Consider the following 18,645-nt stretch of genomic DNA (forward strand, 5'->3'; position numbering starts at 1 on the left):
CGTTTCCTTTCTTGAGAAGTGTCTGCTCTTCCGAATTCCGCCGTGTAAATAGCGCATCCACCATGGGACGAGCACAGCTGGCTCTTAAAGGAAATGGAAAATTACACTCTTTATGTACGCTTTATTACACGTTACGCCCAAAAAACACCCATTACTCATTAAGAAATTTGGGACAATGCGCCAAGGCGTGCCGACCATCTTCCCGCCGTTAAACTAGCAAAAGTGGATTTGGACACGATGAAAATCGGAAGAAATCTTACAGCCATTTTAGGAGTCGGTCTTAGTGACATAGGAGTCCTCTTCACTACCCCAACGTCTCACAGGTTTAGGAGGTACTTTAAGCATTAAGATGTCTTGACGGGCCCAGATTTACATCTTTGTAATACATAAATCATACCATAATCTGCACAAACGTATACCAGCTGCATGCTTGCTGTCATTAAAGCAAAATTATAAGAAATTCATTCAAAACATTTATGCACCAGTGGTCTCAATGTACAATTGTATTGATCTCATAGGCTGTAACCACATTTGTTATTTTTCCTCTAGCAGCACTCGGCAGGTGACATCATGATCCGGAACATTCAGCTACGGCATGCTGGGAAATACACGTGTGCTGTGCAGACCAAGGTGGACAGCAGCTCTATTGCAACCGACCTGATTGTTAGAGGTAAAAAATCGATGAAACGCACTCCCGTGTTATGCATCACACCTTAAAAACAAAGTTACACAAAAAAAACGCTTTTGGTTTTTACAGTAAAGATATCAGTCAAAATGAGCCATAAATCAAATTCGAGCTTTGTAAAACACGTAGCACATACTCAACCAGCTGCACTGGCATGCTTTAGGCGACAGTTTATATGCAGGCTACAAGCGTAACCACATGTCTGCGTGTGTATGTGTGTCCCGTTTGCATGGCTGGTCTATTGCAGGTCCCCCTGGCCCCCCTACCAGCATCCATGTGGAAGAAATCACAGATACCACTGCAACTCTCTCCTGGAGGCCTGGTCCTGATAATCACAGTCCAATTACTGCCTACACCATCCAGGCTAGAACCCCTTTCTCCCTGGGTTGGCAAGCTGTTAGCACAGGTGGGGCTTCTAACCAGCCTGCACTGATCAAAACATTCGCTCCATAGTTTCTTCTTTCCCTGTCCTTTTGCTTTTTCCTCCCTATTATCTACTGACATTTCATGTCTGTAATTTTGTTTCTTTTGTGTTTGTTTTTGCATATTTACGCCTCGTGAAATTGGCATTGGGATGCGACTGGTTTTGATGACCATGTGTATTTTGCATGTTTGTTCCGATGCCAACACAACAAAACAATAGCTGTTGTGCTTGTATAGAAGATATAATAAAAACACCATGAAAATATAAATATAGTAAATTATAATAGATATATTGTATTGTATATTTTGGATATTATATCAAAGCATATTTTATTGGCGTGTAGAATAAGTATTTCAATTCTTGTTTTGCCAAAAGAACAAATTCTCAAATAATAAGCTAATGCGTTTAAGAGAAATGAGCCGTGGTATAGCTATCAAACAAAATGTATTTACTATACAATGACATGTACGCAAACATTGTTAATCTGTCGTCTATCTGTCAGTAATGTTAGTAATAATGAGTGCTCTTTAATGTTGATTATACTGTATAATGTTAGTCGTGGGGTGTATACTTTTACCTCCGCTTCGAAAGCAGCTATTGATACAGAGCACGGTTTCTGTTCCTTACCTACGGAGCTTATTATCTCAGCGCTGTGTGTTTCCTGTTTGTGCGAGCATGTGGGGGGCCCACGTAGGCACACGGGGGGCCCGTCTCACAGTCAAGTGTGTGTTTTGTTTTGTTCCAGTGCCGGAGGTTGTGGGGGGCTCGCATCTGACTGCAACAGTAATCGAGCTCAACCCCTGGGTGGAGTACGAGTTCAGAGTGTTGGCAAGCAATGCGGTGGGCACGGGGGAGCCCAGCAAACCCTCGAAGAAAGCAAGGACGAAAGAAACTCGTGAGTGAGCGAGACACGGCAGTCTCAACCTGTCTGTGCACAGCATGTGTGCATGCGGATTTATGGCCTCGTATTATGATCATAGAGAAATGTTCATAATTTTTGCAGGAGCTTGAACTATTCAAGATGTACTTTTTGTTGGATGTCTAAAATGTTATTTCTCAAGGTTCCCTGTTGCACTCCACAATCCTACACATTAGTTTAAGTGTTGAATAGACAGACACGAGCAGGACTGAGTAGATCTTTTCCTCCCCGCAGTTCCCAAGATCACTCCAGCCAATGTGAGTGGAGGAGGTGGCAGTCGATCAGAATTAGTCATCACTTGGGAGGTAAGATAACCGGTGAACTGCGCTCGCCGCTCTCAATGTGTGTGTGTTTTCACTTCTTTAGTGAGTCTTTTGTATACAGTCTCCTTTAACAGACTGGCTAGACACCATTGTTCCCTACACGCAAAGCTTTCATTAATCATAGTAAAGCAGATACACACAACACGTGACATTTCATTTTCTTCCAGAGAAATAACTGCCGCTGTCATACAGAAAACGCAGCAAGGAGTTGTGCCGAGATAATTAAATGGAGTTTTTCCCAAATTTGCGTGGAACTTTTCAAAGATCACATTCTCTCTCTCTCTCTCTGAATGTCTTTTATGAGGCGTGAACAATTGTTCTGCTTTTAGAGTCGACTGAAACGGGCGTATTATCTATCGGAGACGTTTGTCAAACTTGAAACTGAAACTCAAGAGTTCTTCATTGTTGCCTTTGAGATAAAAGCCTCTATGAAGCAGAACATCATCTTTTGTACTGGAGAATTGCATGTCTTTTTTTTCACCGTAAAAGCACCTGTTCCACCAATGCAGGAAGGTCTGCTCGGCACGTAAGCCAATACTCAGTACTATAATATTGTAACTATTTTATGTTTAGCGAATCTGTGGCTAATTTGTATGAATTTGTACGATCTCATTCATAGGTTTATTGTTTGGTCACCTCAGTGATGGTTGTGTTTTGGTGTGAACGCTCATGAATTCATACGAAATCGCCGCTTCGTAAAATTTTGTTTTAGTTGCTTATGCAGGTTCCTTCTTTTGATGAAATGTTTAGACAGTCTAACATTTTTCTTTGCTTTAAGTCCGCAATGACATGCGACAAGCTCAGTAAATGCATCTATCAAATATGGCTGACGAAATGTCGATATGTTAATTCGTTATTTCAACATATCCTATGTCGGCGTTTTTCAATATGGTAAGTCTCATTATCTTAGACTTATTATATTAAGACTTAGTATCTTTAAAAATGACATAATGCATCAAATTATCTTGAAAAAATGTCCAATATGTATTTTATTTGGAAATAGCTAGATATTAACTTGAAATAACAACACAGTATCTTGAAATAATTAGCATTTAACTATTTTAGTCTTCTTTAGATTTTTTGCATTATTTGAGGTTCATGACTTTTGTAAAATTATTAAAATATATATATAATGAAATCATTACTAAGTATCATTAATATAAATCATTAAAAAAAATCACTTCAATATAATTAATCGGAACTTGCGTGTCTCGTGAGTATTGACGCCTGTGGCTGTGGACAGCAAGGCAACTCGCTAGGTTTCACGACACAGCCCATTTGTTTTGGTCTCTCCGTGGCAAATTGTTGTTTTCACAGCAGGCTTTGGAGCGAGAGCTTGATTACAGGTACATTTTCATTTAGTCATTAAGCTCTCCCGGCAGATTGCGAACGCACAAGTGTGCAAGCGTGAAAAAATGATCTCTCCTAGCGTTCGAGTCACATGCCACGGTTTCAGACTAATGGATGCTATTTTCCGGTCGTCTCACTGTTACCACACCACATTACCGCATGGTCAGAGGTAGACGATACTTCAAACAAAACCACCATGATATGATTACCTGGCTAAAACCATTTCCAGGGAGATGGCATCCCGCTCTCGCTGAAGAGGACGGGGTGACAGTTTTTGGCTCAGACCGTGTCGTGGTGGAGATTAGCTGGAATGTGGGGCCTGACAGCTTTCATGACAGTCATAAACCCGTCTTCTGCACGGACGAAACATACAAGACGATGTGTGTTAAACTAGTTATTGGAAAAGCATCCTTTACAAAAACACTATGATATCTTTATAACAGTATAGTGGTACAGACAACAAGGTAGGCCTGTTTGGTGCTGCTTTTTGTATCACAATACATTTACCCTGTCTTTGTTATGTTAAAAGTATCATTTATAATAAAAAATTATATATTCAAAGTGCATATGACTGTATGGGTTTTTTTTTTTTTTAATTACAGCCTGTACCTGAGGAGCTCCAGAACGGAGCGGGATTCGGCTACGTTGTTGCTTTCAGGCCCTTTGGCGCCACCGGGTGGATGCAAGCGGCCGTTCCGTCTGCCGAAGCCTCCAAATACGTCTTCAAAAATGAGACCATCTTACCCTTTTCCCCCTTTCAAGTCAAAGTGGGGGTTTACAATAACAAGGGGGAAGGACCCTTCGGACCCGTGGTCACCATTTCTTCCGCCGAGGAGGGTCAGTTGCATTATCTGCAGTGTTTGGTTCTATGCAGCAGAGAAATTAAAGTCGAATGCGCCTTTGACATTTTGCTGTGGAACATTTAGCAGAAAGTTAATAGGAGCCATGTTAACTGAAGTGTAGTGTGCCATAACCTTTTAATCATGGCCTGCCTTGTTTTTATTCAGAAATGTGTTTAGAAAGACCTGTTTGAATAAATGGAAGTAATCCAACGATTTTTACTCTCATTTTAGAGCCCGGAAGAGCACCTACCCGAGTCAGAGCCAAAAGTATTTCGGCGTTTGATGTGGAGGTGTCTTGGAAAGCCCTTCCTTGGAGCACCAGCAAGAAACGTGTTCTGGGATACGAGGTACACTACACTTTAACTATCATAAACTTTAATACATTTATTATTTAAATGTATTCATTATTTACTAAATTATTACAATTTATTTGGTGGGACATAAGTTAAAAAAATGTTTTGTGTTTATTGTTGTATTGTAACGAATGTTTGTTTGCTTCAAATTATTAAGTCCTTATTCTAAAGAAAAATGGTTGACTCTGTGAACGGATTTTTGAGCGCGATGTATTATGGGATACCAAACTGCATGCTGTGTGCTCAGTTGTACACAGCACTTTTTGGCAAAAGTCATCCAGTTGTTAAAGCAAAATGTATAAAAATGCAGTCTGTGCACACTATACAGATTATTCTGGTATTATGTTTTTATTCTCCTTTGTGATAAAACATACTGTGAATGTCCATCAAAATATTCATTTCACTTATGATGTTTACAGACCCTTCAAATTCTGGCTAGTTTTACATTTTTGGAAGCGTTAAAAAGCGCTTCTGGTCTTTTTGTGCCTTGTCTAGGAGGATAAAGTCTAGTGTTGTGTTTTCTCGCACTGTGTCGTAAGGCACTTTGGTAAGAAACCGTCTGCTGAGATCATAAATATGAAGCACTGAGACCTTTTTGTCCTTTGCCAACAGTTCTGGAACAAATACAAATGAGGTTTGTGTCGTCATCCATCTCTGACTTTCAGTCTAGCCGTTAGATGGGAAAGGGGTTTATCAGTCAAACTGACAGTTGTACATTATGATTTGCCTGTGACAGGTTCATTTCAATACCGCCACACTTCAGTAACCGAGTAGCCAAACCACAGTAACCCCAGCACCAGCTGAAAGTTTGGAAAAATCTGAGATGCCGGAGAGAATAGTCAGAAAGCTCACACGGTGTTATAGCTTGCACAATGATGTCTTATATTGGTCAAAACACCTTATGATTGCATTGAGTCGAATTCAATAAATAATCTTTTGTTGCGTGTTTCTTAGCTGTATTGTCTATTTTGTCTTTCTCTGTAGTTAAGATACTGGGAGAAGAATGAGAAAGAAGATACAGCTAGTGTACTCAGGAACGTAGGAAATCGGACACTGACGATTATTCAAGGCCTGAAGGGCAGCAGCACCTATTATATAACCGTACGGGCCTATAACACTGCAGGTACAGGACCACCGAGCCAGCCGGTCAACGTCACCACCAAAAAGCCTCGTAAGTTAACACCTTTGTTTTTAAAGTCTTGAGTTTTTGAGTTTATGATAAAAATATAGATTCAGGAAATAAAGATATTGAATCTTTTTCTAGCGCCCAGCCAACCTCCTTCAAAAGTGATGTGGAATACGTCAAACTCCAAAATTATTCTTAACTGGGAACAGGTGAAACCTCTAGAAAATGAGTCTGAGGTCATGGGGTATAAGGTGAGCTTTTGTTGTTATTAACTAAAATCAACTGGGAGACGATTGTCTCAAAAAACGTCTTGCTGGAATTACACAGGTCCTGTACAAGCGCAACAGATTCAGCAGGCCCAGCGTCATGGAGACCAACACCACATCTGTGGAGCTCTCCCTGCCCACGGATGAGGAATACATCATCCAGATCAAACCATTTGGGGAAGGAGGGGAGGGCAGCAGCAGCCGGCAGATCACCATTCCCAGAATATCAGGTAAGATGTAAAGTGTACTGTGGCTGTCTGCTTTTTAAAGGGATCGTTTCTCAGACAGTTTCTGCATATGTCATGTTAATCTTGAGTACTTACAGAATAGTATCGCACCCTTCAAACATCCGTGGAGTCTTTAGTTCGATCACATTTATAAAAGTTTCCGAAACCCATATTGAACGCTGGGGGAGTGTATCGAAAACAGAATACTTCGTCGTACCTCCAGCTCGGTTTTGGACACGTTGACCATGTCAAGCATGAGAGGACAGCACGTTTAACATTGTAAAGAAGTCAGCTTGCATGAAACGCCATTGCACATCCCCTAAAAGCCATGTATTGCTGCGCTGCCACTCTGTCCATGCAAGGCTGCATGGAGAGGCGGAGAGTTTGCCCAGAACGGTTTCATTGCTATTGTTTATTTGACGACAGTGGTCCTCACCGAAATGAAAATTCTACCGTCGACTTATCTTCAAGTCACAGATATATTTGGTCACTATTCATTATATAGAAAAAGCAGCTCAGACATTCTACTCAGCATAAGAATAATTAAACTGCGACATTTATTGAACCGTCTCTTTAAACTCCAGCTATTCATTTGCATCGGCTGTGATGTTACATTGTGTTTGTTTTAGCAATTGACATTTGTTTTTGTTTTGCTTCTCTCTCAGGTCCCAATGCTGTCGGCTCTGCGTCCAGCGTGTCCACTCTCTCAGCCCTCAGCACAATAGCTCTATCCCTCACAGCCCGAACATCTTTATGACAGAACACAGCGCGGGCCGCTGACTCCAGACGAGAAGTTCTTCCTCCAGAGAAGACTTTGAGAAAAGTGACTCAGATAAATTGATGGAACCCATTCGTAATGAAGGGAATAAACGGGTGCGTGGTTCGGTAGCCGATTTAAAGTTGATGGCTAATGGGACTGAATTCGATGTTACCAAAGCAGCTTTTTAAAAAATGGCGGGAGAGAAATATGTCGAGTGCTTATTTTGTATGTACGACATATTTAGCTTTTTTATTTTGCGTTGAGTTGGTCGGTCCGTTTGTTCCCGCGCTTTTAGATGCATGTCACGTACAATGTTTTGTTAGAGAATGCAGACGTTTGAACCTTAAATATTTAGAGAAAGACATGTTTGGCTGAAAATGAACTTATTTAAGGGTGCGGTCCTTCGAGGTCATTCTGAAAGCAGAGAAACTAAAGGATTATTTACTGTTTACGACACAGGAATATACTTGCACTGAAATCACGTCTGACCTAAAATGGACAACAGGATCTCGAGCGAATGCTGCTATGAGGCCTTGGCTGACGTCTTCGAAGGCCGTTTTTGTCTTCGTCATCTCCTTTCTTTCTGGTCAGCGGCAGACTTCAAACTTCGTGGACGTTCGCGTGGTTGTCTTTTATCCCCATCATCCTCTGCTTCTCTGTTGTTTTGTAACGCATCTAGAGCTCTTTGCCTTGTGTGTGCCTGTGCTCTGTTTTTAACTCCTCAGGTCCTCAAAAAAGCCTTAATACATATTTCTTAGCGTTAACTAGTTAAGTGCGGGACGCCAGGGCTGTGAGTGGTTAGTTATGACAGGAGGCTGGGGTCACTGAAATTTCCTTTCAGGTCGGGGTTTGTAGTAGGGGCGAGTTTATTGCTTCCATATTCCATATTATAACAGCCATATGCTGTTATTCATTGTTTGAAGGCAATACAACGTGTGCGCGTGTGCCTGCGTGTGTGTGACCTCTACTTCCGTAGGGGCTACAAGCTCTGCATTTTTTAAATGCCATGTGGGACTGGTGAGGTAAAGTAGCTTGTCATTTATTGAGGTGCAAACAGTAGACGTACTGCTTTAAAAGGGACACGTGATCCACGACTGAGTGAAAAAAGTATATGTAAATGCTTTTTGTATATTCCAGATAATTTATATTTAAGTGGTCAACATCAATGTTTCCTACAAACTCATCTCGGTTTTTATCTAAAAGAAAATAGACGTTTCTTAGCTTAAAGTGGCTCTGCATGTGGATGTATTCATTTCCATCTTAAATCATTAATAACTGATAACTTGACAGCGGACACAACGCAGTCGTTCATTTCTGAAGATTTGTGCATTGGTGTGTTTCCCATAGCCAGAATGGTCTTTTTTCAAAACCAGTGCTTTCCATTAAACTATCAGAGATCCATTTATTGAACCATATTACTTTTTCCTCCAAGGTTCTCTGTTTATACTGGAAGAAAAAAATAAACGACATTTATAAAAAAAGATATTGCATTTGACTACACACGTTTTGTTGGAATCTGATCGTGTTAGCTGTAATGGAGGTTCGGGTTATAAAAATCTTTATCAGTTTATTTATTCACCCTCATGTTGTTCTTAACCTGTATAACAATTCTGTTGAATCTTCAAGACTTGTTTTTCATGCATGTCACGACTTACTTAAATGCTTTCGAACTCCAAAAATATAACCACATTTTGCATTCCGCTTTAACCAAATACCATTCACATCCCACTTTATTACTGGCGTTCAACAATCGACGTATTTGCCCTCTGACCTCTGTATGACTTATTTGAAGAAAAAATGAATACCCGTTTAATGTTGTTACGCATTTAATAGGTTTTTTGTATTTATATCTTAATTTAGTTAAAAAACAAACAAACATTCATTTGCATTCTTGCTTCTGCCCTGTTGGAGCCTTAAAGCAGTTGGTCACTGTCTGCGTTCATTGTATGAAAAAGTAAGAACGTTCTGCTTAGCTTTTTTGCATTCCACAGATATATCATACAAGTTTAGAAAGCTATGAGGGTAAATAACGTCATCGAAAAGTGTCATGTTTGAAACCGAAAAGTTTAAGATAACATTCTTAGAATGTTACAGGTTGGTTTGAAGCAACCTTAGCATGATGTCATGTCATTCTTCTAAAAAAAACGCAGAATGTACACTACGTGGTATGTAAGAAATCTCTGTGTAGACCAAGACTGTTTTGACCACGTAACTGTAAAAATTTAAGATTTTACAAAGTGTGGTTTCTAGTATGTGATGATTCAGACCTTACAGTTGGAACATTATCTTTTCCAGACAAAGCTATTTATTGTTCCATCAATAAATACAGTATGATCCAGAAAATTTGAAAGCATTTGTGATTTGTTGTAGTAAACAACAAAATGCAAGTAAACCACGTAAACAGTACAAAAGTGTATACAATTTATAAAGCATTTAATACTCAGATTTTACATTATCATGTAATCCCTCTTACCCATTAACAAAACTGACAAACTGTGTTGATAACTTATTGACTTTTTTTTTCAATCTATATTTTCTGAATCAAATCTAAATGTCAATCACCCGCACGATTGTTCAAAGTCACCCCTTTAACTCGGTCTCGGCCCTCTGCGCCAATTAAAAACATCTAAGGGAAACTTGGCCTTTGGGCATCTTTGCGAAGGACTCGGGCGGCGAGTTCACCTTCAACCGGTGTCGGCCTGTGGGAAAATGCTGTATTTAATTCATTGACAGCAATAACAGGGATGATGTACGAGCATATAATAAAAAGCTAATTGGGAGCATCTGGGGCCAAAGGAAGGATTCCTGAAGAGACTGTGGAGCAGCTGTTTAAGACGCAGTCATAATAGAGATAAATGGAGTTCCACTGGATGATTTCCTCTGGTATTGATGCTTTAGGTGACTGACGGATGCTATTCACTCCCCGTCCTCCTGCCCGACCTCCATCTGCTCAAAGATTCCCTCTAAAATCTCCGCCTTCTTCCGCTTCTTAGGAGCATCTGACAGAGAGAGAAGACATGAGAAATTGTGCAGAGATTCGTTTTTAATCAAATTAAAAAGGGAGCAAAGACATTTAAAAAGTGCAGCTACCTTGCCTAGTTACAAGCCACTCATACTTAAATTGAGTTAAATGACACTTAAACTTTCCTTTCGGAAAAGTGTGATTGGCTGCAATGAAATCGTAAAAAAGCTGTCTACAATGACACAACAACACAAACAGCATATTTATATACAAATTAAATATACATTTATAGCAATAATATAATATGTATGATCGCAAGCAATTATTACAACAAGTAATAATTATGGATCATATTAAAATATATAGGTTCCCTGAAACCAGGGCAATAAAATAATGATAAATAATTGAATTAACAAAAATACGAATAAACACCAATAATTCTCATATTTCTAAGAAACCTGAGCGAGGACCTGAACTGCTGAAAGCAATCTTTCAATGTACAGGAATGAGTCATCCAGATATTTTTTGGGGAAAATAAAGCTACACATTTATTTATAAACAGCTGCAGTAAAATTGAGCTAGTGTGGCACTACTGTGAATAACAAATTTGAAAAGGGTTTCATAATGTGTTATCAAGCTTGGATAAGTCTGCTGAATTGCGATCACTCGTATTTGTATAAAGTTCAAATTTACTGTGAAAGTGTTGAGCGGTCTTCCGTCGTAGATCGTCCACGGTCTCCTCTGCATCTGCCCATTCCAGCACCAGCCTCCTACCGTAAAGATGGGTACTGTGGCACAATGCTGCGAACGCTCTCTGTCAGTGACATACAAAAATACAAAACTTTTACAGCAAACGTCCTGTTCTTAATAGGTTTGTCGCGTCGCAGCATCCAGTGTGGACAAAACATAAAATTATAATGGGTTCAAGTGCATTCTATTGTCTTTTCTCGTGCCGTGCAAAGCCCGGTGTAGACAGATTGTTAGCCTGTTAGCATTAGAAATGGCATTGAGTGATGAATGGTAGAAAGGATCCCTGTCGACTGGTCACAGCAGAGGGTCTAAACAAGAAGAGCGGAGGGGACCAAAGCCAGGTGCACCCACCTTGGCATCCTGCTTGGTGAGGAAGTCAATGAAGCCAAAACCCCGATGGGATGAACCAATCCCCTTCTTTGGCAAGCGGACAGTCTTTAGCTCACCGAACGTACTGAAGATAAAAAACATCTGCATTTTACACCTCTTACTATAGAGGTCAATACCTTTAAACATTTAAGAGTAATAATACTGTAACATTTAGTAAAATAATCTTAAATGTTCATAATATCCCAGCTTAACATCAGTTAACTTTATCAAGAATTGACATGGTTAAGGTATTGTCAATGTATATCCGTAACTGTACTGTTTGAATACATGTTTTTTTAACCACAATTGTTTGTTAAATATGAAAGCGACACTTACCAGAACAGCTCTCTCAGTTCTTTTACTGTAGCCTGGAAGGGGACATTTCGTACCAGGATCTTGGATGTTGTTTGTTTCCTAGCTGTCTGCTTGTTTCTCTTGGATTTTGCCACACCAGACCTGTGAGATCGACACAAGGACAACTGTTTATTTGCTTGGATTCAAACAGTATGTGCCATGCAAAATAACAGATCAATTAAAAAAACATTTTCTAAATTAACTAATATATCACTGAATATTTGAATAGTTGATTTTTATTATATTATATTTATGCATTTACAAGATGTGCATTTAAGCTGTACATTCAAAACATTAACTTACTTGACGTCTCTTTCTGATATTTTCAGCTCAAGCTGATGTCCGTCGACTGCACAGTGCTGCAGGAAAAGTGAAATAATATGCCTGAATTAGTTTCATCACATGAATATTTGTGCAAAATTAGTGTGCATAAATAGCTCGATGAAAAAGCGTCATTATGCAGGCAGATGGTCATTTACCTGCAGCTGTCGCATGGCTTTCTGCGCTGCCTCTGGAGTTTTGTACTGCACAAAACCATAACCCATAGATAACATTTGACCTGAGAGAGAGAGACGCATAACAGAACAAGACAGCAAGAGAGAAGATGAAGAAATCAAAATGAGACAAGTGACGGAAACATGCAACATATGTTAAATATACACATTGTAAATATGTGTGTCTGTAAAAATCAAACCCGTTTTATCTCTCTTCTTTGAGACAGTGCAGACTTTCACCACACCGCATTTAGAAAACGTCTGTCAAGGGAACAAGTCAATGGATACTTTTAGCCTCTACCACAACACAACATGAACATCAAGTTGAATTTAAATGACATTCTCAGTTTATTTTTGAGTCTTGCACCATCCTTAAACCTCTGAGCTCACCTCCCGTAACGTTTCCTCGGTGGTATTGAAGTTGAGGTTCTTAATGAAGAGTGTTGAACCAGGCAAACTCTCCTCTTCTTCATCATCATCATCATCTTCCTCCTCCTCCTCTTTCACCACTTTAGCCACATTCTCAGCCGCAGCATCTTCACTCACGGGTGCTGAGAGGCACGAAGATTAATGAATAAACAGAATGAGAAAATCCAACAGTACAGACCATAAAGTGCTTGCAATGTCACTTCGTCAAAGTTATACCTGGTTTAGCTGTTCTGGGAGTTGTGAAGATGGCTACAGGGGCCCACTCCAGATACAAGGGCACATGCTGGAACTACAGAACAATATACAGCATTACATTTCTTTTACAACAATAAAAGCAGCTCCGTGGTCACACTTCATGCTCATGCTCATGCTCACCTTTGTGTATGAAAGTTTCATGAAGGCTCGTTTGGCTTCAGTGGGCTCCAGGAACTCCACTATAGCTGTGAGGCCAGAAGAGGGCAGCAGCACCCTTCCCAGAGATCCGTGGGGTGAGAACAGAGCCTCCAGCTCTTCCCCCAGCACACCTGAGGGCAAGTTCTTCACCAGGATCACTGAGTTACTGCGCTGGCCTGATGCCTACACATAGACAAGAACATTTATACAGAATTAATAACAAACACACACACACACACACAGCACTGGGCAGCAGTTTAAAAAAAAATAAGGATTAATAGTATTTCTACTCCTTTTAAGTATGAGTTTTTTTAACTCATTTTTTTATGAATAAAACACTTATAAAAAAACACAAATGTGTTAAACACACAATCTCAGTGCCTAAAATGAAACATTTATAAAAGAAAATTCAAATTTCGCATCTAAAACGCAAGGAAAACGTGAGCAGCGCCCCTTTCTCTTTTCACTCCGAGAAGTTTACCTTTTTCCATCTCAAGCGGCGCCAATGCACCTAAAAAAATGCTGCCCCACGTGTGTCCGGCCACATCGCCACCTATTTGCGTGTGTCTGCCTAGCCTTTGGCTAGTGTCTAATATTTGAACTATTTATATTTTATCTCATTTATGTTAATATTCATTTATATTTTTATTGTATTGTATAATTATTGTATTAAATAAACAATTTGTTGAATGGGTCCGTATGGGACATTGGCATCTAGTGGTTGAGCTTGGTATCACAGTCTAAAGCTTTCCTGTAGCTCAGTGGTTAGAGCATGGCACTAGCAATGCAAAGGTCGTGGGATCCCAGGGGATTTTTACATACTTAGAAAGAAATGCGTAAATGTAAATTCTAAATATTCAAGGGGCAAGTTGTAAGCTGCAATATCATGCTTCAAACAGAGGTGGCGACAAAGAGGCAAAAGTCACAGATTCCAGTTTAAAAAAGCAAACATTTTGTCAATGCAACATTTGTATACATTTTTTGGTACGTTTATGAATGTGGATATAAAACACACACTATACCTGACTGAATGAGTCTAGAGAGACCCCATTATCCAGGAGAAATTGTCTGGTCTCCTGTACGATCTGTGTCTCCCCGAGGGCCATCCGCACAGCCAGACTGCCCTCAGACTCCTACAAACATAACACACACCCAGTGTCAATTTTAGTCAAGCCGAACCTCTCTCAAAAACAAAAGAGCTTTGTTTGTGTCCTAAAACACTCACATGATCTAAAACTTGGCTCTTAGTTGTGTTGTATTTTTGAGCAATGGCATCGGCCACCGCGCTCGTACCCAAAAACAGCGTGTTCCAGTTATGAGAGCTGCATGTCAAACAGAGAAACAGTAAACATGGCTGGAAAATGCACAGCAAAGGTTTTCAGCTCAGTACGGATGGAGTAAGTCTATCAAACGCTCACCTGGCGCTCGCTGCTTTGTCTTTAGCACCTTTCTCCCGTTTATACGATGAGCTGCCGGGGGCATTGGACCCCTGATCTGATTTTTCTTTCCTCAGCCTTGAGGCCATGACGTGCAGTATCCGGCCCTGGAGGGCCCAAACACTTGTAAGCATGCAAGCATGTAAATAATACAATATAGCCAAAAATGAGCTGAACGGAACGGTTCTATACCTGGAAAATATGACCATCCAATTGAGCCAATGCTGAAACTGCGTTTTCTGGTATTATGTATGTCACGAACGCAAAGCCTGTGGGTTTCTTGGTCAAGCTGTCTACGGGAAAATGTACCTCTGAAAGCGGACCTAACAGAGACGAGGAAAAAATATTAACCACATGAGAAAAATAAACACCATAATGATGCTAGGCCCTTGCTATGCGGTTGCTAGGGAGTTCTCGGTGGCCTTTGAGCATATTGCATGTGAAAGAACATGTCATGTGACCCACCATGTTTGATGAAGAGTTCTTTCAGGTCATCTTCAGTGCATGTGTAAGGCAGATTCCTGACAAAGAGTCTTCCCGATTCGGCCACATCTTCCTCTTCCTCGTCATCCCTCAGCTCGTGGATGAAAGTCTTCTCCTTTCCGCATTCCTTCACAGATCTTTTGTCATTTTTAAAAGTGTTAACTCTGAAGACCTCAACGTAGCGCCCCCCTGTGGTTAAACACAGATAATGCACTTACAAAAATGAGTAAAAGGACTTCGCATTAGAATTTGCGTTGCATCACTGACGTTGGCATGTATAGCATCATATTCTTTTAGTAGCTAAAAATGCTCTTGATAAATCTCAGAGATGTTAAAGACATATTATTTCGGTTCCCATTAAAATGTCAAAGTACAAACTGAATTCGGAGTTGCCCTCAGTTGATCAGGGAAACACTGCTTACCCATGTAGTCTTTGTCAAGGCGTAAGGCTCTCTCGACCTCTGCCTCGGAGCGCAGGTCCACATACACGTAACCTTAACACAGTAAATTCAACATCGATTAACTTGCACAATTCTGGCATTTAAAATATCCAAAGTTGCTAATAACAGGTAACATTTTGTACCAGAGTTGCGTCCATCGCTGCATTTGCCGAATCGAATGGCCACCGGTTTCAGAGGAATCATAAATTCTCGCACTTGTTGCTATAGTAAAAGTCAAAAATCACAATGGGGTGTCACAATATACGTGTATTAACAACGATCGTGATATTAAAAACCATGATTATCGATATCATGTTATTTCTACGCATATCGGAATATACAGCACCTATTCAAAATGTTACCTTAAAGGAACAGTTCTCCCAAAATAAACACTATGCCTTTTTATATTCACCCTCAAGTTGTTCCAAGCCTGTATACAATTTTTTTTGATGAACACAGAGAAAGATATTTAAAAGAATACTCGTAACCAAATGTTCTTGGCCACCTCCGAATACCATAGTAGGAAATGTTGCTTTAAAAAACAATTTGTTTTGTTGAACACAAAATAAGACATTTTGAAAAAGTGGGCACTTTTGACTATGGTTGTAATTGTCCTACCATGGTAGCCGATGGTGGCCCAGAACTGTTTGGTTACAAGCATTTGTCCAAATATCTTTAACTCTGTGTTCATCAGAACAAAATTTTTATTTAAACAGATTTTGAACAACTTGAGGGTGAGTAAATGAGGATAGAATTTGTATTTTTGGGTGAACCTTTAAGAGTCACAAGGGTAACAAACTCCCTCTCTGCCTCCATACACTTGTATTTTGAGTCTGATTCATTGTCCAAATAACAGACAGAAACACAGAACAAACTAAACTGAAGAGGAATTTCCTACTGTGTGACCTATGTTGTTGACACACTATGGTTATAAAACTAGATATCTAGAATGGAATTTCTGTTATTATCAGAAGAAATGAACAAAACAAATCTCTCACCTCTTTAACTTTGAAAGGAACGCCTCGTAGCTTGACTGTGAATTCTGTGCTCGGCTCAAACTATAACCACAGTGTATAAAAAGTACAATTTTACTTCTAATATCTATACAATCTCATGTTAAACCTTGTCACTCAATTTTTAAAGAAATAAACCTTGTTATGGGGCGCTTCTGGCTTTGCAGTTTTCAGACTGCTTGTTTTGTCACTGCTCTCATATGCACTGTCTGTGTTCTGGACTGGCGACTCCTCGTCCACCTCTTCATCGCCGTCACCCTCATCAGCCTCAGCACCGTCATCTTCATCTGCTTTCTCTATCTTCACCTCATCAACCATGTCTGATTTGGCCACAATTTTAGAGCGAAGATAGTCCATGTCGGAGAGACCTTTCTTCAACGCTTCTTTATCATCTAGTACAAACGTACACAAAGCCTGTCAGTTTATAGTTAAATAATTTCTTCGTGTAAATAAAGAAAGCAGCATCGACATTTGGAACAACACCAAATATGTTTTTTAAGGGAGCACTAGCCCTTTAAATTGATTTCTCACCTGGTTGGTCCTCTTCTTCAGCATCATCTTCTTCATCCTTAACATCACTCGGTTCATCAGACTCATCCGAGTCAAAGTTCAGGTAATCTTCAATAACTTTCTTTTTCTTCTCCTTCTTCACATGTTCAGTAACAACAGACGTAGCTTCCGCAGAGTCATTGGCCCAGGTGGGCACTTGCATGCGTTTCTGGTGCACAGCGACAAACTCCCGGAAGCTCTTGTCTTGTTCAAGCTAAGGAGCAAAAATACTATATTTATAGTCTTGATATATTTACAATTCCTTTTCTACATCAGAAGGTTTAACAATAAAGAAGTCTAAATATTGATTTAACGCTGCAGTTACTGCGGGTGACTTCTGCTATAAAGAAAACAAATGAAGAAAACTTACATCTCCAACAACATTCAAAGGTTTCTTCTTTTTCTTCTCCTCCTGTTGAAGCAACGTGATACATGAATCAGTGTGACTTTTCAAGAACATTATTTTCAAAAATCACATTGTAAATGCCCCATATAGTTCAGTGCAGACAACGGCAAAGTGCCAAAAACCTTTTCATCTGTTTCGCCTTGTGATTTTTCTTCATTGTCTTTATTTGATGATGGCTGGCGTGAATGTTTGCTCCAGGGTCTGGCTTTGTTGGGGTCACCAAAATCTGTGCAGAGTTCCACCTTATTCAAACACAGTAAGAAACCCACCGGTGAGGATTGCAACACACAGTGTGCACTGTGCACATGGTCATTTCTACATTTCTTAAATGTATAGATGCTCCAAAAGATCTTGACTTACAGTAACTCGTGACGTGTCCACAAAACTCTTATTAAAGTGTTTCAGAGCCTTCTGTCCATCCTCTTCAGTCTTGAAACCCACAAATCCAAATTTGCGAAATTTCCCATCTTTGGTAAATTTGAGTACACAATCCGTAAGCGTCCCAAAATCAGCGAACATCTTACGGAAGCGATCTTCTTTCATCTGTAGACACATAAGAAAAGGTATTGAAAATATAGTCATGTATAGTTTCAAACGAGACCAAATGCATTTCAGGATATGAATGCATTAAACGACCTGACTGCCCTGCTAAAAAACAATAGACACTATCACACACATACTTAAATATTTCATCGTTATAACTGTGGGTCCACCGGTGATGTGTTGTGTTCTGTTGGTTGAATGTTATCTGGTGGATGGGAACCAATACATATGAATAACCTACTCAGTACTATGTCGGTACCGTGTTTTACCACCTTGTTTGTCTATGTTGGGTACCCCAGGGTAATTGAAATAAAACAATAGTAATACTGTCATAAATCTTTTACACTTTGCTGTTAGTAAACACTAAACATGCTATTATAACGTGTGCAAAATCCTCGAACAGTTATTATTTGACAACGGGTTTGCATCATATTTTAACATCGTCGCGTTTACTTACCCCATTTGGGAGATTCTTAACAATTAACCTTGACATTTTTGTCAGCGACGGGCAAGTTCTTCCTTAGAAATGAAAATGTACTGTTTTATCAACAATTCAGCATGGTGCGCTTCAGTAAGTCGCCATCTTTACTGCCTGACGGAGGAAGGCGGACTTGTTATGGCGCCCTCTATCGGACTCGACACGCGGATGTTTCTTGATCGCCCTCCGAAGGGAACTTCGGAAAGGGGACACCACACAAAACGTCGCTCCAAATAATGAGAAAACGACGGTGTTTTTCATTTTAAAATGC

General features: G+C 39.9%; 2 protein-coding genes across 3 annotated transcripts in view; one reads left to right on the plus strand and one right to left on the minus strand.

Moving 5' to 3' along the window:
* cntn4 (contactin 4) overlaps positions 1 to 9,558 on the plus strand; it is a 161,752-nt gene extending 152,194 nt beyond the window's left edge. For both annotated transcript variants that reach the window (XM_079460380.1, XM_079460381.1), the window contains exons 14-23: positions 550 to 670; positions 933 to 1,091; positions 1,855 to 2,004; positions 2,263 to 2,333; positions 4,304 to 4,538; positions 4,775 to 4,890; positions 5,881 to 6,067; positions 6,161 to 6,273; positions 6,350 to 6,518; positions 7,181 to 9,558. In XM_079460380.1, the coding sequence (XP_079316506.1) occupies positions 550 to 670; positions 933 to 1,091; positions 1,855 to 2,004; positions 2,263 to 2,333; positions 4,304 to 4,538; positions 4,775 to 4,890; positions 5,881 to 6,067; positions 6,161 to 6,273; positions 6,350 to 6,518; positions 7,181 to 7,272 (1,413 nt within the window). In that variant the 3' untranslated portion in view covers positions 7,273 to 9,558. The remainder of the gene's footprint in view (positions 1 to 549; positions 671 to 932; positions 1,092 to 1,854; positions 2,005 to 2,262; positions 2,334 to 4,303; positions 4,539 to 4,774; positions 4,891 to 5,880; positions 6,068 to 6,160; positions 6,274 to 6,349; positions 6,519 to 7,180) is intronic.
* Positions 9,559 to 9,687: 129 nt separating this feature from the next.
* On the minus strand, positions 9,688 to 18,524 carry rbm19 (RNA binding motif protein 19). The gene is made up of 24 exons (XM_079460382.1): positions 18,354 to 18,524; positions 17,714 to 17,896; positions 17,476 to 17,595; positions 17,318 to 17,359; positions 16,930 to 17,161; positions 16,537 to 16,790; positions 16,384 to 16,443; positions 15,529 to 15,607; positions 15,368 to 15,439; positions 14,928 to 15,134; positions 14,655 to 14,785; positions 14,445 to 14,569; positions 14,252 to 14,348; positions 14,049 to 14,159; positions 13,009 to 13,209; positions 12,850 to 12,922; positions 12,595 to 12,755; positions 12,405 to 12,465; positions 12,190 to 12,269; positions 12,014 to 12,069; positions 11,693 to 11,812; positions 11,339 to 11,441; positions 10,931 to 11,051; positions 9,688 to 10,274 (listed from the first exon to the last, which is right to left on the minus strand). The coding sequence occupies exons 1-24, from the start codon at positions 18,387 to 18,389 to the stop codon at positions 10,192 to 10,194; spliced, it is 2,808 nt and encodes a 935-aa protein (XP_079316508.1). The 5' UTR covers positions 18,390 to 18,524; the 3' UTR covers positions 9,688 to 10,191.
* Between the last annotated feature and the right edge of the window lie 121 nt (positions 18,525 to 18,645).

This window comes from Barbatula barbatula (assembly GCF_947034865.1).
Source record: "Barbatula barbatula genome assembly, chromosome: 7".
In the NCBI taxonomy this organism is placed as follows: Eukaryota; Metazoa; Chordata; class Actinopteri; order Cypriniformes; family Nemacheilidae; genus Barbatula; species Barbatula barbatula.